We start from the raw sequence: 25,619 nt of genomic DNA, 5'->3' as shown, positions 1-25,619 counted from the left end.
GGTGCCTCTGATACATCCCACTTCTTTTCTTTCCTTCTCTTGTTTCTGTCTGTATGGCCCTTTATCTTGCAGTTGGTCGGAGGGCGCCACTGGTAGGTCCTGCTTCTTTGCTTGTGTTTCGTTTGTGTCTTGGTTTTCCGTGCACCTAATGACACTTGTTGCATTGATGCGTTTCACTTTATTAAAACTCGAAGTGAAATTCCAACCTTGTGATTAATTGAGCATACAACATTGCTAGGGTTGGTTTGCTCCACACAGAGGCCTTGACCACAAAACAGTATTGTACTGCTAAGAGGGGAGGGGGGGGGGGGAGAAAATTTTTATAGAATATCTCGGTCTTTCTGCTGGGATCTTGTCTCCCTCTTAGCCCGGGTTGGCTCGGACAGGCAAGGTCAGAAGTCTGCCTTCTAAATGATCTAAATTATATTAATGGGGGTGTAAAAATTCCTAGATTTATTTTTAAAAGAAATGATTTGTCCTGTCTAACTTTTTACGGGTTGCTGTGGCATTGTGGGCCATTCAGAAATGACTCTTTCTAATGTTGATGGGGAAGGCCAATATTTATTTTTGGATTAAAGGGGGGGGGGGGGGGTTCCTGTTATTTTTGGAAGATCCCGGACTTTCTCCTAGCCTAGTGCTCAGATGGAGCTGTGAAATTATTTCCTTGAAATATGGAATGAGTATTGATCTAAAAAAAATTTTAGAAAGCAACAAAAAACACAAAAAAATATTCTGTTATCTGTCAAATAGATTACTCAATCTTTGTCAAAAGATACCTGTGTCTGTTGTGAAGGTAAAGAGTGCCATTTGTACCAGTGGATGTGTGACCTTCTGGGGAATTAGCTTCATGAATTGTGAGAATGTTCAGGTGGTGGGAGGGCACCACTGGTAGGTCCTACTTCTGTTCTTTCCCCTCTGATGTTTCTGGTGTATCTGTCTTGCTTCTTCCCTGCACTCTATCACTGTTATTGTGCTGATGTGCTTCTCTATACTCAAAACTCAGACTTATGATGAGAATGTTGTTCTTTCATTGACAGTGGAAGAAAGGATGCTGGAGGAATTCAGGGGGGCTTGACATTTGGAGATCAATGCTATTGTTTTGTGTATGGCTTTGTTGCTGTGTGTGTTCTTGCATATATTCCATGTTCAAAGAAAACTGCCTGTGAAAAAATCGTTTGCCGTTGTATAGCCATGATTTTTTCCTCAAATGTAACTAGTAGCCGAGATTGTTCAGACAGGGTCCACGTGGATGATCGACTGGTCTGCCGTCTTGTTCCTGCTGGCCAGATGTTGCCTCCACCACTGTAGCGTGTGTTTGGATGTATGTGTAGGAATCAAGCACTTCTCAAAATAATGAGGTCGAAAAAACTGATATTTTCTCACCCGTCTGGCAATTTTGGATGATATTTCTTTTAAGACTCAGCACCTGTATGTTCATTTAAGAACGCATTTCTGCGTGAATTTTACTGAAAAATGTTGATCAAAGACACAAAAAAAGAAAATTTGCAGTTTTCAAGGTCTCTCAAGCTGGGAAGTCACTTAACTTTGGTGGCCATATTCTGGCTAATTTTACCTCTGCTACCAGGTGACCCCCACCTCCTTCAATTGCTTGACTTCTGTTCAAAACTGAAGTTGATACCAAAAAGTCCAAATATCCCTGAAGATTAATGAACGCCTGATTCCTCCATGTTGCAACACATTTATAATGTAGGGACAGGGACATCAACTAATTCTACGGCAGGCGTTCCTGAAATTTTTAACTTTTGGTTTTTATGGGAAAATCAGCAACCTCAGATTTGCCATTGTTATTCTGACAGTGATTGCGCAATGCCATAGACAAGTATTTACATGACCGATGTTGCGTGAGACTCTTGTCCCTTTCATAGAGTGCACAGTTGAGGACAAATCAAGAAGCTGTATTTGACAGACTGAAAATATCACAAAGGAAACATTTAAACTGGTCATTCTTTTCTTTTTTTTCCCCCCTTTTCATTTGGGTACAGAATCAGTTGTGTAGATTACAGTCCACCCAGCACATAATGAAATCGGCGAGGCACGGAAGTCCTTTTGCTTTGTTTCGTACGAATTCCACTCTGTACGTGTGTGTTTTAGATACACATCGTGTATAGAAAAAATTCTGGACCTGAATATCTTTTCTCTATGTGTGTGTGTTTGGCTATGTGCATGCAAGACTGTAGAATGTTAGAGATAGAAACTGCCTTCTTTCATATTGTTTTTGATGTGCAATATATTCATGCAGTCAGCAATATTGATAAAATGCTTAGCAGTGAGCCTATCCAGTGACAAAAATGTGTGGGTGGTTGGAGGGTGCCACTGGTAGGTCCTACTTTTTTTGTGTTCCACTCACTCCCTGTAGTTTCTGCATGTCTGTGGTAGTTTCTCCCCTCTGCTAAGTGACAGTTATAAACTTATAGTGTCCAGGTATCTAGTACCCTGCACTAAGTGAGAGTTATGAACTTATTGTGTCCAGGTATCTAGTCCCCTGCACTAATTGACAGTTATAAACTTATAGTGTCTATGTATATCTCCCCTCTGCTAATTTACAGTTATAAACTTATAGTGTCTAGGTATCCACTCCCCTCCACTAAATGACAGTTATAAACTTATAGTGTCTAGGTATCTACTTCCCTCCACTAAGTGACAGTTATAAACTTATAGTGTCTAGGTATCTATGTCAGTTCTTGAGACTGAAAACTGTGGCCTATGTGTCTACCCCGTGTCCTGGGCCTGAAATGCGGATGATTGGAGGGGACTTATGGAAGATCCTACTTCTTTTCGTCCCCTCTATTATTTCTGTCTGACTTTCCCCGTAGCAGTAAAAACTGTTATTATGTGGATGTGCATTTCTTTACTCAACCAACACCTGGCTGTCTGATCTCAGTGAAGTATACAGGGTACACAGTAGACATGGGTTCAGTTCTCATCAGGGAAAGTATTTTAAAATATTTTTTTAAAATCCAGATCCTGTTTGCTTGTTAGGTTTGCTTGTTAGGTTTGCTTGTTGAGTGAACAATTCCAATTGCTGATAAAGAAGTTTCCACTAGGTGTATAGAGAGATGTGTTTGTTGAAAATGACTTTATTTTTCTCCCTGGCAGAAAAAAGCTGTAGGAGTTTTTAGAGAAATGAAGAAAGTGGAGGTGGATATATAAACCAAAACAATGTTTTATTTCGAAGCACCGATCCCTCGCCTGTGTTTGTTTCACTGACTTGTACTATTGTTGTAATCAGAGAGTGCCCATTACTATGTTTTTGTACCCGGTAGGCCCCTACTGTGTTTTTGTACTCACTGATGATCCAAATCCTCTGTTCCTTTCCTTTTTTGGGGGTAGATTTTTATTCCTTTCACCTAAAGCAGAACATGAGAACTCTATTCCATAATTTGTTCAAGCCTTGATGATGAGTTAAAGCTCTTGACAGATTTCTTGTTGGGTTTCGAGTGGATGTTCTTCTGTGACTTCGAAGAAAATGCTGTCAATAGGTTGTTTTAAATTGATTGGCATCTTTGATGAGTGCTTCGTCTTTTCTTTCCCTCTGTTGTTCCTGTCTGTCTGTCTGTCTTGCTTCTTCCTTCACCGGGCGATCGTATTGTGTCGATGTGCTTTTCTTTACTCAAACTCAAACTGCGTTTTATAGAGTAAAAGGTGCCACTTTTGACCACATGGATTTTGTTGCTGTTCTGGCTTATATGGAAAAGTGCTTCTCTTCATTTTCCCTTGAAAGCATATCTATGTCGAAAACTACTTTTGTGCAATTGAAAAATATAATTCATTAATTGTGGAGTATGCTGACAGACTGAGGTACTTTTTAGCTTTTATCCCTATGGACATAGATAAGCCAAATTCAAAGGCTGAGTTTGTAAAGAATGTTTTTATGGAATGCTGAAAGACATGTTGAATTTGAAGAAAACGCCATCAGTTGAAAAATCAACGAATTAGACCCTTTTTTCAATTTTCGACCAATATCTGATCCCCATTTGCATATATTGAGAGAAGTATCTCATTTTGTCGGAACCTCTCAAAACTTCTGTATGGTTGAATGTGAATTCCTAAATACTGGATTGCATGTCTCTTTTTACATGAAAATTTCCTTTTCAGTTTTTGTGTGTTAAAATAGTTAAATAGACTTAGTATAGTTGTAGGCCTACAAATATTTCAACTGGAACGAGAGGCATTGCGTATATTACACATATGTATGCATTGATGAAAGTCGCAGGATTTTTCCTTAGGTTTAAGAAACATCTGTTGGGGTTTTTTGTGTGCAGATATTGTGTCTCCACTAGCCTTCTGATGATTGAAAAATGTTGTCAAAATGATACACTTTGATTGTTTGGTGATTTCTGTGTTTTATTTTAAAGGAAAGACCTTGGTTTTTTCCATCACAAAAATGTATGATACCTCAAATGTTCCTTGGAAGCTTTATGGAATTTTTCATGAACTGATTTTGAAGGGGAAGGTTCACTGAAAAATACTTTTACTTTACTCACTGTTCAGAGAAACTAGATGCTTGCGAAGAAACACCCAGTTTTCCAGTATTGTACTAATACATTTACTAATAATGTACTTTTGTCATCATGTGTTTTTTCATTCCACTCACTGAGATTTATGGACAGGGATAATGCCATTTCTAATCATGAGCTTTCTTCCCTTTTGTTTCTGTGTCGATAAAAGTAAAGTGTAGCTCCCCCCAGCTCGAAGTGCTTGACCTAGTATGCGACATCCAGGGTGACCTTCCGGTCGTGCTGTGATCGTCGTGATACAGAAAGAATTTTGTGGGTAATTGGTGGGTGGTCTGGTATAGTTTGCTCCTTCTTTCCTTTCAAACATCTATCGTCCTTATCTCTTCTTCTTTTTTGTGTTTGTTAGACTCTTGTAACACCTCCAGTCTGTGGCGCCTCTATGACCTAACTGTGTTGCAAGTACAGTAATGTAAAACTCTTTCTTAAAATAAAGACTTGGGGGGGGATCTACTTGACCTTTACTTTTCCCTCTGTGACTGTGTGACCGCCTGTAGGTTTGTTTGTTTGTATGTGGCGGTGTTGTTCCGGACACCTGGGCGGGGCCTCCCCTAGTGTTGCTGTGGACGTTGTCCGAAGCTGGTCGTGCCAGGCGACGGCGACATTTTTAGCCAGGCTTACTGTCTACTACAGTGTTTTATTATTTGCTCATCATGGCAAGTCCGCTCTATTTGCATGCTTCTCAAACTTTATGTCATGTTATTATTATTATTATTATTATTATTATTATTATTATGACGATGATTCTACTGTACATGTTGATGCTGACGCTTTCTTTTTATTGTTGTTTGTCATGTATACTTCTTTCAATGATTTACACGAGCTTGCAGGGCAATGGAGGAAGTCATGGTGGAATGGTGGGGCTTGTTTTGTAAACCACACCAAGTCCTGAGAAAGGTAGAGAAGTTAGTATTTTGTATTCTGGGTCGTTGGGTTCTCATTGATAAATTACTCGCTGCCCACCAGCGTCTATGGTGTAGCAGATAGGTGCTTCTCTACTGCATGCAGGAGACCCAAGTTCAATTTCAGAATGGAGTGAATTTTTTATCAAGTATCTCGGTCCTTCTGCTGGGATGTTGTATCCCTCCCGGTCTGCATCCTAAATGATCTAAATAAATTGTTGTCTCAATGGGGATTTGAAAACACATACATTAAAAAAATAAATTTTGGACACTTAAAAAAAAAAGTGCAGTACATTTTAGTTGGTAAATGACTTTTGTTATGTGCTCACTGGTGCCATTGAAATATCAGAATTTCCTCTACACTGTATGGATGTTGCGTATTTCTCTGTCCATGATGACCGTGAGGCTGCTGAGAACCCAGGCTTTTACTCAAAAGAAACAAAACAAAGATACCGGTTGTTTGTCAGTTTCACCGATTGATGTCGATGAACTGAAACAGAAGGTCGCTGGAATTAGAGTTGTTCTAAGATTCTTTTCTGCGATGTGCACATACTAACGATTATTCTTTCTCTTTTTTTGTTCCGTATGTTTTTACTTTTTGCTTTCTTCTTTTTAAACTGTATATCCTTGATGCTGGATGTATTAAGCCTTTGAAGTGTCTCTCTGAAAGTTCCCCTCCCCTTGCCTGTCGATTTTTATGTTATATTGAATAAATAAAAATCAAAACTCAGTTCGCATTTGTTCTTGTTGAATTTTTTTTGGGGTGGCAGTTTATGTCCAAGTGTGTGGAGAGTTTTCTATTTCTATTGGTATCTGTAGTGTAGCGGTTAGGTGCTTCACTGTTGCACACAGAAGACAAAGTTTGATTCCCGAATTAGGAGAATTTTTATTGAGTATTTATTCGGTCTTTCTACTGGGATGTTGTATTCATCCTAGCCTGGGACAGGGTCAGAAACATTTTTTCTGAATGAGATAAATTTTGTCAATGGGGACGTAAAAACATCTACTGTCTTTGGGCCATTCCCAAAGGGGGATATTAATAATGTTCCTATGCACAGTAAAATTGTAAATGGGCTGATTTATCAATGTCTGCCCACACTGTGCCGGAACAACAAAGGGGGAACTGCTTTTTCTTTCCTCATCCTTATTATCGTCATTTTTCCTCTACTTGTTTTGTATGTTTGTCACTCTTGTGAACTGTTATTTCCGGGGTGCTTTGATAGTCGAAGAGAGTAAGAGACGAAAAGAGAACGAGATACACAGAGAGAGAGAGAGAGAGAGAGGGGGGGGGATTGTTAATTGATTCAGGAAGCAACATCCCTGGGTTCCGGACATGTCCGTAGATGCTCCGTTTGCTCTCTCCAAAATGCCTCTGAGGGTCTTTCTACTTATTGTGCCAGTGCATATATCTGGTTGAACGCTCTTCTGTTCTTTCCTGCAAGTGCAAGGTGCTAGATTTCCCGCTTCCTTTTTGTATTCCCAAGGCCATCATTCTCTCCACAGCAGTACTGGCCTCTGCCTCTCCAATTAGGTGGCGAGAGAATTTCAGGATCTCGACCTTGTCTGGTTGAACCATGCTGTCTTCTGAGGTGGCCCTACCAGCCAGTCTGTCGGCTTTTTCATTTCCTTTTAAACGCCTGCATGGCCAAGGCAGAAAATCCACGTGAGCGATCTTATTGGCGTTGCTTCGATCTGTTGAATCCATTCTGATCTCTGGAAACCTTTTTTGATTTTTCTGAGGGCACACATTGTGGAATCTATGATGAATTCGTTTAGTGGGGGCGATGCTGAGTAATTATTCATTCAAGCGCTTTCGTGATGGCTTCAATTTCCATTCCCATACTTAATGTAGCCCTGCTGCAGGCTCCAGATGCTCTGTGGATGATTTTATTGTTGGCGAATGCAACTAATCCCCATCCACTTCGCTGGCTATCTCTTTTCACTGAGAGAGAGAGAGAGAGAGAGAGAGAGAGAGAGAGAGAGAGAGAGAGAGAGAGAGAGAGAGAGAGAGAGAGAGAAAGAGATGGAGAGAGGGAGGGAGAGAGACGTTACCACACAAATACAGACACAAACATACACATCAAGAGGCACGCGTGCAAATCAAGCGAAGGCCACTTAAGAATTAATTAAGAATCTAGAATCATGTTGAATGTGATGGAACCGGCGGCATAATAAAGGACATTAAGTCGGCACTACCGTGCTAAGGCAAACTATTTGGTTATGTCCCTTCCCGTGGTTGTAACAAATCTCCATACATGCGGAGTAGCTCTTCAGTACCTGAGCAGCTAGCTACAGCAACGTGATCGAACATCAAGATGTTCCAGCCTTCCTCCCCCTCCCCTCCTTGAGATACAACAAATACGTTACCCCAGACACACCCACCTCGTGAATGTTATTTTTTTTTCGGTATTGTTTCCCTTTGAACTCATTATTGTTTTTGTTTTGCCCAGCGATTTCAGTATTCCAACCAATAACATACCGAAGTGGCTAGCCGTACTTAAGTACGGCTAGACTGAGAGTCTAGCCGTACTTAAGTACGGCTAGACTGCCAGTCTAGCCGTACTTAGATCTAGGTTTGGCCCTATCTAGCCGTACTTATCTTAGGCCCTATTTACATTAGAAAACAGGAGGTTTAAAATACATGCACTGTCATTAAGGCACCTGGTTTCGTCTCAAATACAAATACTTTAGGTACTGTACACTAAAAATGTATATTATTATATTTACAATTCAGTAGGCCTATTTTTTGTAAATGGTCAATCTAGCCATCATATTAAGAATAAGTACGGCTAGACTACGAGTCTAGCCGTCATTAAGTACGGCTAGCCTCTTCCATAACATACCATTGACTCTTATGATTTGCATGAACATAGAGAGAACTTTTGTCTCTTGACATCATATATCTGTGTAACTGAATACAAGTGGAAATAATGCACAGTAAATAGGAGATTATCTACTGCTACAGTGAAAACCACTGACTTAAACCATCGTGTGGTGCACTACAAACAAGGAATGCTCCCCATCGTTGCTAGGTAACATTGCTCAAAACATCGATTGCGGGCCACGCGAGATCGATATTTTGGAACCAGGATTAGACTTGTTCCCGGTAAATAGTTCACTATTGCAGCAGCTTAACGAAGGTAATTATTTCTTTAGTGATGAGGATATGCAATAATATATTTCAGTATATCAGGATTGTTTGTGGTTTGGCAGCTGAACAGTCAACCTTTGGTAAAACAACTTACTACACTGAAAATTGCGTAGCATGATTTAGCAATCGCCATTCTTTTGCAAGCTCTACACTTTTGTGGCGTTCATTTCAGGCTTCAGCAGACGCGGGACATTTCATCATGGCAGCCACTAAGAGAACACAGCATGAATTGCAACACAAATCGAAAATAGCTCTCCAAAAAGCAACAGATCCAGTGGAAAAACTGCGACTGGCTTGCTTGACGAGGGGAGCAGGAGGAATAAAAGGCCTGGCGAGGTTAGTTGATATGGATCTAGATCTAGATCTAGAATCTAGATCTATCTTTAGATCTAGACTCTAGAATCTAGATCTAGTAGTAAAAATTGACACATAAACAAGATTGATCAAGTTTCTGAGAGACTTCACCCTACCTTGTGAATGATTATTTGTTATTCGTATACAGTGGGTGTCGCATTCAACGAGGTTGCCGGGACCGGCTTGTCGTCCTCGTTGGATCCGACCTCTCGTTGAACGTGATTAAGGCTAAAGAAAAGAAAGGAGACAAGTTATTATATTACACGATGTACCAATACCAGTAATTAAAACAGTTGTTCCCCCTTATGACGAGAATCTCAAACAGCATCAGTGTGCGCGTGTTTGAGCTGTGTTCTGGCCGTCGACATTTCTGCATTTTAAAAGATTTTTTGTTCCGGAACACTTCTCGTGTGGAAACATACCCTCTCACATCTAGGCCCAGATCTTCTTAAAGTGAAGACGGGAGCTTGGATTTTCTAATTAGAGGAAGAAAAGAAAATTGAAAAAAAATAAAGGTCTCAATCTAGACCTATAATCCATCCAGAGTTCATCCAGTTTCACACAGCCCGCATCGCATTCCCACCCACCCCCTCCCATCCCTACCAGGTTTACCCTTGGCTGTCCTCTTGGCTTTGGGGCCTATATTAGGAGGCACACTAGATTATCTAGCAATACAATGTGTTAGGAATCAAGAATGGGCCTTGTGCTTCAAGTGAGATGGAGAGAAAGGTAAAAAATCTTCGCTTTTGGGGCCGCTAATCGCTTTTATTTGGTTATCGCTATCTCGTTGAAACGACTTCAGTCTGTTTGCAACCTCGTTGGAGCTGACGTACATTTACAAAGAGATATAGAGGAAAAATCGAGGATTAAGGATAGCCTCGTTGGAGCCGACTTCTCGTTGAATGCGACACCCACTGTAGTACATCAATATAATATGGGAATATCATTTGCCATGTATTAAAAAACATACATTGTTGTGTTCCAGGGACCTGAAATGCCTGTGATCTATTTTTTGCTTGTTTATGTTTTCTGTTCAGCTTCTTTTAGCTTTCCCCTAGTGACTTGTTGAACCTTGGAATTAACACGCATGGAAAACTATACTTTCATCTCTTGCTATAAATTTTACATATCATGCAAAATAAAGCGTCTGCACATGGCCACCAAAAACTCATGTGTGAGCTTATCCTTTTGTGCTTTTATGCATTACTTTCCTCGCTATCATTTTTATGAACTGGATAATGGTATCTAGAGAAAATTTAGGCCTGCCAAATACCCCTTAAAAAATCTGTTTTGTCTAATAAGTTCTTTTTTGTCTTTTGAAAACTGTTCTAATTGTCGTGAAACGCAATTTTTTTTAGGTTCCTGTCAGCCAACGTATATGGGGTTGACTGTAAGAAAGTAGAAAGAAATACATATATTTATGTTTACACTTTTATGTTATACACTGTGAGTACGATGTTGATCATTTTATGTGACAGATTTGTTTTTCGTAACTGCAAACATATTTTAGTTGCAAGAGTGACAAACTCATTCACGGTTGTTGTAGTTTTTTTAATACCAACTGCAATTTCTCCGTATTTATGACAGAACCTTCAAAATCATGGATGACGATGAAAGCAGAAGTCTTGACAGGAAAGAGTTTGCAAAGGGAATTCATGACTACGGCATCACTGAAATTGAAAAAGAAACCATTGATGAGCTCTTTTCCATCTTTGATAAGGACGGCAGTGGCTCTATTGATTTTGATGAGTTCTTGGTAAAGTTGCGGGTAAGTTCAGTTGTGTTGAGTGATACAGCTGCCTCTACCAAAGACCCCATTGTTGCCTGTGGTCCTATGAATAACATAGAACAGAATTTTTTGCTGCACTAATGTACACCTTGTTATTCAAAGTCAATAACGTCTTTTTTAAGCATCCACGTAGTGGCTAATCACAGAAAATGTTCAGTACGTGTATGGTCATCTGGGATGTTTCAAGTGGTCGTTTAAGATGTTTCAAGACATACTCGGACGGGTAGGATATAAATAAATTCTTTTTTAAGACTTTGTGTTAGTCACGTCTGTTGATTTTCAAGTAAGAGAAGATTATTTTTACTGTTGGGAATTCTCTTTAAGATGGTCAGTACCCTATTTTTTCGAAAGGTCCACTTTTTTTTTTCATTCCTTACCTCTAGGGTATTGAATAGAGGCAACTGTACATATTTTCTCCAGAAAAGGTTCTGCTTTATGAGGAAGGGGGGAAATGACCGAGTTGTCATTCATCATTCTTATTCATTTCTACTAATTTGAAAGTATAAGAGAGATCAAAGGCTGTTTTATTATTTTTAATATCGTGAGTGAGAGCTTCTGATAGCTCATTTGGACACATAAATATTGTTGGTTGTTTGAGGTGAGAAAGAGAATAGATATGAGGAAAGGGCAAATGCTTTTCTTTCTGAGACCTATAATAAATCATGATATAAGTCCCTGAACCCATTCATGCTCTCCCTCATTGACCTCCCATTTCCATCATTGAAATATTGTTATGTACTTTGTCTTCTCTCATACACAACTGTTAATGATATATAATGTGTATTCATTTATTGATTTCATGAATGAGAATTGGTTGAATGGGCAAATTTGAGATGAATCATGGGCTTCAAACCAGTAGACTCCATAATGTAAGACTCCACTATAATACACTATTTTGAAAACTGACGTATGACGGAATTTTACACCGAGCAGGTGAGATGTCGAGCCTTCATAATGAACTTTGTGACTGATCTGGTATTTGCAGCCTGCAATGAGCCAAAACAGGAAAAATCTCATCTACCAAGCGTTCAAAAAGCTGGATAAAACCGGAGATGGTGTAGTCACAATTGAAGATCTGAAGGGAGTGTATTCAGCGTCGAAGCATCCAAAGTACTTGAGCGGTGAATGGACGGAGGACCAAGTCTTGAGACAGTTTTTAGACTCCTTCGACAGTCAGGACAAGGATGGAAAGGTAAGATTGTCGGTTGTTGATCAGCTGTGATGTTCTTTAGGTAAGCATGGTATGTGCAGCAGTCAGTAAATGTTTAGTTCTAGAGAGGTAGCACGCAGTATGCATCTTTTTATTTCACTTTCTTTGGATTCCTGAGAAACAGTTCAAATAAGACGTTCACAAAGCATTCATGGTTTATTTTGTAAGTAAAGAGGCCATGATTAGCTAACATGATTACCTTTTTTGTTTTCTTTCATATTTTATTTTCAGGACTGACATGTAGTTCCTTATATATTCTTGAATCCAAAGAATGGCTTTAGTCATTCCTACAACTTCACGCTTCATTTTCATTTATATATAACGTCTTGCATGTTGCACCCAGACCTTGTGATAGTATTTCTGTTTTCCTGCTTGGTTTTCTCTGTCTGCATCGTCAGCTGCTCTCCAACCACCCACCCCGACAGCTGTTGCACTTTTCTTTACTTGGCTGTTGAAATTATGAAGGTTGTTGGTCCTGTTTCATATAGAGAAAATACTTTGCTTTGACTGAAAATTTAGATAATTGTAATATTTTCCAGCTTGATGTTATGATATAATAACTTAATGAGATCAGTGTGGCTTCCTTTTGTGTTCCTAGGGAAGCTATGTAAGTGACTTCACTTAAAATTTAAATTGATGTTGTGCCAAATTTTTCAATAATAGAATAAATTTGTTGATGGTTTAATTAAAGATGGCGAAGTGTTAGTTTATGTTTTCTGTTGTTGGTGGTAACTTTGTGCAAGATTTTGAAGTCCTTATTTTCTCGAACCTCATCAATAATAGTGAAGAGTAATTTGAGTTTGAGATAGTTTTCGACGTGTTTAAACAAATTGTGGAGCGGACAGCAAAGTTACCGCATAAGAAAAGCTTACGTTAAAATACAGAGTTTACACAAAGTTGACTGGCCAAATGAATGCGATGTGTAGAATTTGAGTGAAATGCGTCCAACTGTCACTGAACTTATTATTGCTACAGGTCTTTGTTTTGGTACAAATCGTCACTTGTCAAACTTAGCATAGAATATTTTCTGTCTAAAGTATATCAGCTGAACTTTTCTCCTCCAACTGTAAGTTTTAAACATTTTAACAATAAGGAAAGATCTAACGTAAATTTTCACCCATCCCATTTCTTTGTTAATTTTTTTTTTCTCTCAAAAAGACAACAGAGGAGAAATAATGTGAAAGTCTTTTCTTCAAGGAGATTTAGATCAACCAGTATCGCATCAACTTTCAAAAAGTTTATCTTCCCAGTTCCCAGCCCATCTCGTTTTTAAAAACATAATTTCATCAAGAACTGGCGTTCTGTTTATACCAATGTATAGTCACTCCCTCTTCTTGTACTTGATCAGTTTTCCGTCCAGAGACTGTTGTTGTACAGTTTTAGAGACGTTAATCAATGGCTAAAACAACTCCTGGACATGGATGGCTGGTGCCTCTATAAATAAATCGTTGATGGTCAAGACGTTAATCAGGAAAGTCGGTTGTGATCATGAGAAGTGTTTGTAAGTTATGGTCTGAACACTTCGGTAGTTGTTATGTCCAGTGAACTCTCTTCAAATGAGACAGGGAGACTGGTGCAGAAAATAATGGCATGTTCAGCTGTGTGGAATGTGTTTGAGAAATAGTTGAGATCTCAACTGATCCTATTTTCTTCAAGAATAGTTCTGTGAAATATAAAATCTGTGAAGTGACTTCAGCGTTTTTATTATTGAACAGGCCACACCCCACCTCCTTTTCATGTTCAGTCCAAAGTTGATGTATATAGCCAAAACTTTACAGAGCTTGACTTTGTTACAAAGAAATTCATTACATTTGGAGAGATGATGTAATTTGTATCTTTTAGACCCCTTATTTTATTAGAAGAATAAAGTGAAAGCTTTTGAAATTCTATCTCCTTTTTGGCCCATGAATGTGGATGGAGGTTTAAAAGACAGCCTAAAAGTCAAGGTTCTTTGAAATCCAAAAGTGTCAGTGAGGGTAAAGGCGACAGTTTTCCTAACTGTGAACCAGCGACAAACCAGGCATGGGCAAACAATGGCCTGCGAGGAGTTTCCGGCTGACCCATGAGTCCACCTTGTAATTGATAATGAATGCTGCCCTCGATGAGCTGCTAATCAATAACAACAAACTGTCTGTCTTGAAAATTTAAGTCAATAGTTTCTAGCCCAGCCGCGAACGATAGATCTAATATTTTATCTCATGAAATGCCCCTAATTGACATAAGCTGAAGTGTCAGTTTTAGTCTCACTTTTGAGAGCTTGGGTGTTTCAAATTATGTTACCCAATATTTTTCTGCTCTGGCTCTCGAGATATTCAGAATCACTTTATCCAGCCCACAACTTGGACATACTTGCCCGGTATGCTTGGTATAAACTTTGTTTCTCTGTATTTGCATCGAGATATCCCAGTATCTTTTATATATGTCTCTCACCTTATTTTCATCACATACACTCACATTCTTATATACTGAAATTTATATACATGATACACTTTAGTCACCATTTTATGTCATGGTCTCTTCACGGTCACCGATGTTTGTTTTTCCAGATCACGCAGGAAGAATTTGAGAATTACTACGTTGGAGTTAGTGCTTCGGTCGATAGCGACGCTTACTTTGATCTCATGATGCGCAATGCCTGGAAATTGTAGTAGTGTTCACCTCATCTACTTCTCTGTGATCGTATTTTCTTTTTTCAAATTTTTGTTTGTTTGCAAAAGACTGATCCAGTTTAGAAATGACTTGTTGGATACATGATGAAGCTTTGTAAATATACATCTAGTATGGGAATAAATGGATTTGTCTTTGATTGTAAGTCGAGTTGTAACACGGAACTGGGATAAGTTGCCTGCTTGTCATGCATGCATGCTGCTTCATATCTCCCTGTCAGCACACTGAGTTTTGCATGTTGGTAACTCGGATAGACCCAATTTAAGCTTATGTGAGGCATCGTGATGAAATCGGGCGCTCGTCAAAATAGTGAAATCAAAGAAGTTGGCATGAGGGGTGGGGTGCTCAACACCTTATAATCCATTAAAACACATTTCTGTGTGGATTTAACATTGATTAAACGCACAAAAAATGTCAATTTTCAGTTTCTAAGTACTCTCAAGCTATGGAAATTACTATATTCTGGCGGCCATTTTCTCGCTAATTTCACCTCTCAAACCTGGCGACCCTGACCTCCTTCAATTGCAAATGTTTCGACTTCTATTCAACACAGATGGATATTTTTTTCATCGAAGCTAAGGCAAATGAACAGGCTTTAAGATGATACCAATAACCCCACAGGCCCAAAAATTGGCGAGTGCCTGATTCCACCTCATTGCGACACATAATATGTCTCTCTCAATTCTGCTCAATTTCAAGGGTAACCCCCCCCCCTCCAACCCCCCTCTCCTCCATTTTAACATTCCTCCCCTTCCTACCCCCAAGAAAGAATTGCATTCCAGTGCACATTTCTGTTCTTGTGATATTTGTGTGCAGATGATTGAATGAGTATGGTTCTATATATTTTGCTGAACAATTATAGTTTTTGTCTTTTGATCTTTCTTCTTTTACCTTCTGGGCTTCTGCTGTCATTCCTACTACAACACTTCTGTCTCTATGGTAAAGGTGATGATAATGGTGATAGTTGCTCTGTTCGCTGATGATGTTGTTTTGTTGTTGTTATCATTGCTGGTTTTTTTATTTGGACTTTTATTTTTACATTTCGAAAGAGGGAATTTAATTCATTGGGAGAATGGTTCCAAAGTAAGTTTTAGTTTTTAATCAGTAAATTATTAGTCCTTGATGTTGGTAACATATGTTCAGATTTTTAAAAAGCCCATGCTCCAAAATATTATTGCTTTACAGTTTGATGTACAACTCTCAAGAACATTTCTGTCTCCTTTCATCTGCTTCTTCTTTTTTGTTTTCTGTTTAGGTGCATACGTGTGTGTGTGAATGTCAAATATATATTCTACTTGTTACAAATCGCTTACTGTAGTACTTACTCAGTGTTGATGTTAACCGAAGTTTTAGATGCTCAATTTATTGAAGAGTTCATTTTAGATAAGCTTTGTATTTTTATTTCCACTATTTATGTAGTTGTATGTTGACACATTTTATTTTGTAGGCTTCTAATTTTACCCATGGTAGTGCATATTTAATTTTACACTTCACCAGTTTCTTGAAAGTTCTGTTGTAAAATTTCTAAGGTTTCACTCATCAGATGAAACAGAGGTTGCTTTTTTTTTTTAGATTCTTTCCACTGAATGGAGGTTTGAAATTTGATTGGACACCTTGAAGAGTTCAGTAAGTCGTTTGCTAAAATCAGTAGACGTTCCCAAAGTCCAACATAAACACTACTGAAAGTTAAAATAACCAGACGTGATGGCACAAGTAAAATTGAAATGGTTTAATTGACACCCTTCCAATTTTTATTCAGACTCCCACCGTTCATAGTTTCTGATTCTCCTCATGAGCGAATTGCAGCTAAAGCAGCAATGTTTGTGACTCATGACTCATCGGTGTTTGTGTAGTTTCTGCTGCCGCTTTGTTCCCACACGCAATCCCTCAACTTTAAGTGTTACTGTTTTGTGAATGTTTAGCCGAGTTGCACTGCTCACCTGAGAATCAAAATACATGTATATGTATCATTGTTAGCTAGACTGCCAGGGTTGTTCAATATTTGCATAAGTGTGCACATCTCACAATATCTGTACCGGAACCACCAATTTGTCAGCTCTTCGGCGTGTTCTGAATTTTCTTGTTATGAATTGAGGAGTTGTGTCTGCCTTCTGTTAAACGGGGGGAAAAAAAGTTTGTGTTTTGCAAAACATCAAAAAGGACTTTCAACTTTCACGAGCATTTAAATGTTTGTTAGTGTTACACCTTCTAGAACTGTTCATCATAATGTTTTGTTTGTTTTTCTTGTGTGCAGCATAGTTTTCCAGAGAGGTTTTCCACTCATGAAATTTGCAAAAGTTAGATGCTAAAAGAATGGCTTTTATGGTGTCAGTCTGATTTTTAAAAATCCAGCACTGATCATTCATAGTTGCTGTTGACTTTTTTGACATGGCTGTAGCACTTTGTACATATATACTTGACATGTTATTCTATATTGGTATACGGTATTAAAAACTGTCAGAATTCAATGATTCTTCGTCTTCTCCTTCAATTATTTTTTTGCAATTGTGTAGTATTAATTCAATAACAAAACGTAGGATGTTGTGTTTTTAACACACAATTTTAATACTTTTGAAAAGTGCTTCTTTTATTCTTAAACCACATTATTAGTACATTTTGTTTTATAGTATTACTACATCTAGTGAAGACAGCTAAAATTAGTAGAAGACTGTGTAAGAATCTGTTTCCCATGATGTGATGTATTGTTTGCTGTTGTCCGTTGGACACCCGTCTGCTTGTTCCAAACTTTCACTTCCACTCCCCCCTGTGAAATTCCAGTTTTGGGTTCCCTCCTCTTCCCTTATTTATATATATATATCACACCACCAAAACGGTCTCGTCACTGGCTTTCCTTTCAATCTATACCTATCATCGTTACTTGGTTAAGACTGTACCTATCTTCTATTTTAATCTCTCTGGTAATGTATCTGTATAAATGATTTGGATATGATATATATACTCAGGGGGATGCAAAAATAGGTATACAGTTACGGAAAAAGAAAATTTGTACAATACTTACTGCATTTATTGTACAAACAATGAGAATTTCGTATATATGCATGTAATAACCAGCACAGCCTTTATTCCTCAGATACTCCAACTATTTGTCGTTGGTATTCACGCATTCCTCAAATAATCTAAAGGAGTTAAGTATCATAACAATGTGGTACTTACTGGGCACCTACTTTTGCACCTTCCCTGTGTATATATTATGACAACTAAATCAAGTCAATTCGAGTGAGTGGTCAGATTACTTTCCATTTTTTTGAAAAACACAAACTTCCACAAAGACCAGTCATATTTTCAATTTATGCAGTACAAGTATAGTAGAGTGGAATGATGTGAAATAAAATCAAGAGGCTAGCCCGGGATAGGGAAAGGTAGAAATTGTTTGGTCGTGGCCTAAACCCTGATCCAGGGTGAGAAAGGCAATGATGATGATGAATATGTGCTCAGACTCAGACTGTTACAATTTTAGAAAAAATCGAAACTTTAAATATGGCCAATTATGTTTCTCATGGCGCAGAGTTCTGAATAATATATCAATATCATCTAGCAGCTGTTCAGATTTTCTAAGTCCAACATTTTGAAAATGATTTTTATTTCAGTTTTTTTAAAATCTATGTCATCGGTTGCATGTGCTCAAGAAATGTTTGGTAGAAATTCAAATTCTAAATGCAAAAAAAAAAAAATTCCTAATGTTGGTGGTAGCTCGGGTTTTTTTAATGAAAGTTTTTTACTCTTGAAAATTTTTGCTGTCTGGACTTACAAAATTTGAACAGTTTGCAGACGATATGAAGAAATTGATCTTGGAGGTTGAGAGAGGAGCCAGTGTGTGAGTTGTTTTCATGATCTGTCCTTGACTGGACATGTTGACCTCCCGGTAGCGGGGCCTGGTTGAAAAAAGAACTTAAAATCTCATAACATTTGTCGCACTGTGACTAAGTAACCACTTTCCAATTCTTCACCTGCATGAGCCTGTCTTCAGCTAGTGGGCTACAAAAATACAGTTTCACATTTTGCCACGAGTGCGCAAGACCTGAGAGTTTTCTAGCTTGTTTTCTTGTTCATACATCAGTAAGGCACAAAATTTCTGGAAAAAAAATCCCCACGGCTATTTCCGGAAATGTGAGGCTGGCAACTGTTGCGAGTGAATGATTTATTTCTCCCCTAGTGACCGGCACACCTCTCTAACTTATATATATATCCAGGACTGGTCCATGGAAGGTGACAAGATCTACAACTTCACCGCACAGTCAAAGTTAGCAATGTCTTTTTCTAAACATTTCCCAAGATGTAACCAGAACGTGTAGTGCAGTGTAGAAATACAAATGACAATGTGTACATAAACTACATGTACATTCGCATCACTCACACTTTCTGCTCTGGGATTTCTTTATTGATACTACTAGTTGATACTAATTATTTATGAAGAAATTATGGGGGGAAAAAATTCCCAGTACAGGAAAATGAAAGTGGAAAGGAGTTCAATGCAGAGGGTTTTAATTTATACTGAGACTCCTACAAGTAACCTTCAATAATTATGATAAGAAATAGAGAGATACTGAGAGAACAGAATATACATTTCACACTACTATGTATGCATCTGCAACGCAAGTTGCTTCAGACAAGAATTCATGGACATCAGTTTTTGTACAAGCGAAGGCTCTGTGAAGCCCACTGCAAAGAGTCACGGCTTTGGTGAGACACGGTGTGTTCCTCCAATGTGTGTTTTCTCTCGTCTTGTCGCGCCCCGTCCGTGTCAGATGTCTGTGTGTAACATGGCCGTCAAGAGCTACATTTTTTCAATACCTCTATAGTTCTTATTCATCTAATTTAGTTTCAGTAAGTGTTTTACGGCATTTGTGACACAAATAAGTCATGATAATATAAACATAGAAGATTAGAGATGAGTTGTTTTTTTTGGGGGGGGAGGGGTTAGGTAAGTGTTTTATAGCGTAAGGTCATATGAACACGCTTAGAGGCGTTACAAGAAAGTAACATGTATACAAAGGAGGAGAGATATATTATCTATATAAGGATGATAGATGTTTGTTGATAGGTAAGAAGAAGCCAACCACATCAGAGCACCCACCAACCCCCCTCATTTATTTAATTGAAACAAGCCGTTGTTGTCCCATGCTGTAAAGAATAACCACACACACGTGTATGTTATGTGTAAACAACAAAGATGTCACCAGCCAGAAGACGACCAACTGGCACGTTGTAACAATGTCATATAAGTGCTGAAGATTAGTCGAGGTTTACTACGGAGCAACATACAGAGAAAAAAGAAGGTGAGTTAAGGACAAAAGGAAAGAAGGAGCAAATCACACCAGAGCACCTGCCAACCACCCACATGTCTATGGTGAGATTTTTTAAGAGTTTTGCTCGGATGTGAGTTCTGATTCTTGAGTGGGAGTTTTCGAATATGGAGGTATCGGATCCATGCAGCCTGCTTTCAAAATGGTTATTTTAAAAAATTGTTTTGTAAGTTTTACAGTACAGCACTTCCAACACAATTAAGTCTTATAAATAATAAATGCCAAGGTTAGAGGTGTTGTTACTAGAGGGTAATGTATAAACATACAAAGAAAAGTAAAAGAAGGAGGAGAATATAAATATAAAGACCATAGTTGTTTGGTGAGAAAGAAAGAGCAAACCAGACCAGAGCGCTTGTCAAACGCCCACTCTTCCAAAATGTGTCAATGAAGGTGTAAAACATTTAACAAGCATTTACAGTACAATCCTACATGGTTTATGAAGAGTGAAGTGGAACCAGGACATGTATGCATGGACAAAGATATCGCAGTAACTGTAACTTATTACAGACTTTGTCTTGTATTACTTACTATAACTTGTAATAGACCAGCCGTTCTCTTGTATCGCTATAACTATGACAAACTTTCTCTTGTTTCGCTATGAATATGACAGACTCTGTTGTATCGCTATAACTATGACAGACTTTCTCTTGTCTGACAATCAATAATTTATTTATTTATTGCTATAACTATGACAGACTTTCTCTTGTATCGCTATAACCATGACAGACTTTCTCTTGTCTGACCATCAATTTTATTTATTTATTGCTACAACTATGCCATCTTGTCTGACAATCAATAATTTATTTATTTATTGCTATAACTATGACAGACTTTCTCTTGTATCGCTATAACCATGACAGACTTTCTCTTGTCTGACCATCAATTTTATTTATTTATTGCTACAACTATGCCATCTTGTCTGACAATCAATAATTTGTTTATTTATTGCTATAACTATGACAGACTTTCTCTTGTATCGCTATAACTATGTCAGACTTTTTCTTGTATCACTATAACTATGTCAGACTTTTTCTTGTATCGCTATTACCATGACAGACTTTCTCTTGTATCGCTATTACTATGACAGACTTTCTCTTGTATTGCTATAACTATGACAGACTTTCTCTTGTACCCCCACAACTATAATAGACTTTCTCTTGTAACCATGTTTCAGATCACCAAGGAGGAGTTCATCAACTACTACGTCGGTGTCAGCGCCTCAGTGGACAATGACGCTTACTTCGACCTCATGATGAGAAACGCTTGGAGAATTTGATAGAATCTGTGGCTAGTGTGTGTAAATATAACGCAAAAGTGTTGACTGAATTCTTTACAACCTGAAACTGAAAGATAATAAAAACAACCAGTTTGGAAGCAACAGAAAATACAACTAGAGACTTTATCTTCTGCTAACACAAAATATTAATCCATTCTATACGCATGTATGTGCATGTGTAAAGCAGAAGAATTGATTTGGATTAGCGCTTTCAGGTCACAAAGTTAACTTGCTGCACATTTAAATTGAAGATTTTTTTAATGAAGTGTGACAGCTTGCCCATGTTCTCTTCACAGCCAAACTATAACTTATAACTATCACTAAACCCTCCTTTGCCTATAAATCAAACTGGGAAGTCTCAAAATCAATTCTTGTACATGAGTGAAAGTTTGATGCGGGTTCCTACTCTAAAAGTTAAAAGCTGTGACTGGAATGGCTTAAACTTGAATTAAATAACCTTTAGTCAAGTTTTTTTAACACAGAAAATTAAAATATTACACAATTCTTATTTTTATAAATAAATGTTTTGAAAAAAATGTGGTTAATCTAACGGTGCTTTGTAGAGCAATGGTTGATCATGTATGGTGTACATGTATTTATTCATTTTTACATTTTTTTCTCATTTTGTTATTATTTAAATTTAAACTTGTTTCATATTATTGATTTAAAAAAAAATGTATCCTTTGTGCAGGAAGGGAGCCATTATCAGTTATATAGAACATAATATGTACAAATATACAGTATGTAGCCATGGTCTGTTACATCCCGTCATCCTGGTCATTCAAAGGTCACCACCACACCATGATGGACAAACTACAATATATTATTAAATAATGTGTAGCAAGGGGAACCTGAATCTTGTTGAAAAAGTTTCTATTTTGCTCAAACATTTGTGTACGTGCCTGAAACAGGGTCGACATGACGTGCAGTTTTAAACTTTTTTAGTTTGTTGCATTTCTACATAGAATTGCCTTTAATACTCTATTTTAAAAACATTTCCAGATGTCACAAATACTTTTTAAGATGTGGCCGGTTTTGTGTGTGAGTGTTGCACCGACTACGTTTATGAAAAACCTTAACGTTAAAGTTTCATTTCGCCATGTTATGTAATAAACATGTGCTTTGAAAAGCCTTCAAAAACATAGGCCTACTTATTAGAAAAATTGGCATACACAATATTTAGTGAGGATGGAATAAATGGTTGATCAGGTGATACCCTGACAAACCTATATTTTGACTAAAAAAACATTTTTCACTCTATTCCCCATTTTCTCAAATTAAGCCCATACAGCTACCAGACCCTTTTCTCAGTCACATACACACATACATTTGTAATGTAAATTAACATTCCATGAGAAAGAATTCTCCCATTATTCAATATCAACAAGCTCTCTTACAGTCTTGGCTACTACTACCCCCAACTTAGGCGACAGAGGGACATTTAGTGCAGGGAAGTTAATTTCCATATTTTACTTATAAAGTTAAAGAGCCATAAAGTCTGATCAATGAACATAGCCATTTTGTGACTGGGAAGGAAATGAGGAAGAGCAAATGAACAGGAAATCAATTAACTTCAACTTTCATACTTGATGCTAGTTATGTCTGAAAAATAAAATCTATAGCTAGCTGCATCATAAAGTTTCCAAAGCAAGGCTCCATTGATTTGTTGCTGTGGTTGAATTCCTGACTTGGTGAGTTAGGGGGGCTAACAGCTTGTTGCAACAGCTGGTTCCTTGATTGAGAGGGAGGGAGAAAACTTTACAGCAACCTACCCCCCCCAAAAAAAAAAGTTATTTCAGACTGCAAAAATTTGTAAAAATGTCAGAGAACAAATGTGTACAATAAATGCACATAAGCACCTCCCCCAAACAAAAGACAACTTTATAATAAATTATAAACATGGAAAAACACATAAGGCAACAGCAGTCGAGGAAAATGGAGATTTTGCAAATAAGATATGGAAAAGTGCTGACAACAATTTAATCGTCGCTGCTGAAAAAAAAGTGAGTAGGCTACTGTAACTCCACTTTTTTCGTTATCCAACATCACGAGGTGAGGCGAAAAAAACTTTTGGAGTTTGAGCTACTCATTTTTTTTTTTCAGAAGCAACTTGATGTGGTCTCAAGTTGGAAAAAAAGCAAAAACAACCCACTCAACAATTTTATCTTTGCATTTCAAAAACATTTTATTTCATGGTGTGAGCACAGACTCCAAAAGTCACTTTGGCTATCAATTCATAAATGATGAACATGGAGGAGGAGGATTTGGTATAACAGTATGGTACGACTCGTGAGTATACCCGAGAAGTAGGTATGACAGTATGACTCAAGCGTATATCTGGAGTGTAGGGAAGGTACACGTCTCATAACTACTGTGGGTTATGTCAAGAGTTTTCCCTAAACTTTTGGTAATGAACATTTTCTCTGAGTGTCACAGATATATTTACTTTCACACAATGTCCTGAATGAAAGTTAGAAACAAGACTAAGACATTCTTTTCACAATACATTTTGAAAACTACAACAAAACTTGAGATATTACTGTCACAATACCTTGTATGTCATCGTCACTGGCGTTCTTCAAGATTCTGTGATTCCAAATATTTTATAATAAAACAAAACGTTTTTTGTAGATATTTTGTATCTCACGCATTCTGTTCTTTGAGTTGTGTGTTTATATATCTTCACCATAAATATAATAGCATGATGTGGCGGACACTTTCAGTACAGTTTGACGTATATATATCATTGGCAGTGAGAGAGTTGAAAGTGACTCAAAAGTGTTTATTTTGGCCAAAATGCCAAAAACAGCGCTGGCTCTAGTCGCCGTTAGACAGGGCTAAATACAGCCATTCTAGGCTTATTTTAAAGATAAAGAATACTTCTAACTGCCAGAAAAGTTACAAAACTGCTTGGCAAGTGGGGAAAAAGATATCAAATGTTGAAACTTGGCTTAAATTCAAATCAAAATATCTCTGGCTCTACGAGTCGGATCTGCCAAAGGAAGACGCCATTTTGTAGATGATTTAAAAATCTTCAAAAACATGTATCAGAAGTAGTTGGTTATTACTATTTAATGAAACAAAAATCGCGATTTTCTGAAGTCATCAAATCACCGACGCAATCCGCCGCTCAGTTTTCTACGGGCGGCGAGGAGCTGATTTCGCCGCGAGCCGATCTCGTTCACTGAACTGCCTATTAAGAGTCTAACACCAAAGGATATATCTCATTCTGTCACTGAAATAAAAGTGCCATTAACAGTTTTATTACAATATATTATATATATAATTCTGTCACTGTACTGCAAGTATCATTAATAGTTTTATGACAATATAATATACATAATTCTGTCACTGATCTGGGAAAAACATAAACAGTTAATTAAGTGACAACATATTTTAATGTACACAAAAGAACAAATCAGCTATAAACAAAAGGGTTGACGCAAAAAAAGGAACTAAACAAACCAGTACTCAGTCTCAAAGTAAAGGTCAAAAGACGAACAGCCCACCCTGCATTTCTCCATAAAAAAGCAGTGAGTTCATTAAAAACAGCAACAGCCAAGTATGTGGTTTTTACGCCACCATTGACACAATTTAGTTCATTTAAGAGGCCGGCTTCCAACTCTGCCTGTCGGGGCCACCCAGGCTGATAGAGACAAAACATCCCAGCAGAAAGACCGAGATACTCCAAAAAAATTCTCCACATTCGAGAATTGAACTTGAGTCTCGTGCCGCGACAGCAAAGGGAATCACCACTATCCCACAGACACGTTGTCGATGTGCTTCTCTTTACACTTACACAAACAAAGCCTCTCTGTTTAGTACACCCCTGTGTTATTTTTCACATTTCAAATCTATCGATAAAACAAGTAGTAGTAGTAAGCAGACGTGGGAAATTCTCCCACCATTGTATCAACAGACATACACAGAAGCAACCTACAATACTGGCGTACCTTGCACCATTCAAGTGTCGTGTCATAGTCAACGAAATATTTCATACCAACATACACATTACAAATTACATCTAGACACAGTGCCATTAATCTATCAGAAGAGATCTTTACACGAGAACATATTTTTACATAATTTACAGAGAGGTAGATCCCGAGAGAGAGAGGGGGGGGGGGGGGGGGGGGGGGGGGGAATAACAATATAAACACAAATTTCATTCATTAACTTAGTGAAGGTACACATGTATTTCTTATTTTTGTGACAATCAGAATAAGACCAGAGAGAGAAACCTTGATTTATTGATAGGGTCTGTTCAAATTCTGGTCTCTCTGTGTGAAGTGAGTGTAAAAGGGATATGTCACATGTGTGTCCCATCCCCAGGGAAGGAAGAATAGACGGCAAAATTAGGAAAAAAACAACCCAACCTAAACTAATAATGAATTAAATGGCCAAATACTAA

The 25,619-nt window shown here is 37.9% G+C and overlaps 1 protein-coding gene across 2 annotated transcripts; it reads left to right on the top strand.

The window, feature by feature from the left end:
* Positions 1-8,471: 8,471 nt before the first annotated feature.
* Positions 8,472-23,842, top strand: LOC101856698 (calcyphosin-like protein). Of its 2 annotated transcripts, none has more exons than XM_005110390.3 (5): positions 8,472-8,577; positions 8,761-8,924; positions 10,530-10,710; positions 11,717-11,923; positions 21,107-23,842. In XM_005110390.3, exons 2-5 carry the CDS (start codon positions 8,788-8,790, stop codon positions 21,206-21,208), a joined length of 627 nt encoding a protein of 208 aa, XP_005110447.1. In that variant the 5' UTR covers positions 8,472-8,577; positions 8,761-8,787; the 3' UTR covers positions 21,209-23,842. The 2 variants fall into 2 exon arrangements, with proteins under 2 accessions (XP_005110447.1, XP_005110446.1); XM_005110389.3 differs by lacking the exon at positions 21,107-23,842 and adding an exon at positions 14,488-17,079.
* The last annotated feature ends 1,777 nt before the right edge of the window (positions 23,843-25,619 follow it).

The sequence above is a fragment of the Aplysia californica genome, unplaced genomic scaffold, assembly GCF_000002075.1.
Source record: "Aplysia californica isolate F4 #8 unplaced genomic scaffold, AplCal3.0 scaffold00885, whole genome shotgun sequence".
NCBI classification, from domain to species: Eukaryota; Metazoa; Mollusca; class Gastropoda; order Aplysiida; family Aplysiidae; genus Aplysia; species Aplysia californica.
Note: the sequence above shows the minus strand (reverse complement) of the source record. Positions and strands in the feature narration are given on the sequence as shown.

What these genes read in the sequence shown, in the direction of transcription:
- LOC101856698 (XM_005110390.3), top strand. Translation starts at nt 8,788, where the DNA reads ATGGCAGCCACTAAGAGAACACAGCATGAATTGCAACACAAATCGAAA. An exon ending in GGAATAAAAGGCCTGGCGAG is followed by an intron (nt 8,925 to 10,529) that starts GTTAGTTGATAT and finishes TATTTATGACAG; the next exon opens with AACCTTCAAAATCATGGATG. An exon ending in AGTTCTTGGTAAAGTTGCGG is followed by an intron (nt 10,711 to 11,716) that starts GTAAGTTCAGTT and finishes TGGTATTTGCAG; the next exon opens with CCTGCAATGAGCCAAAACAG.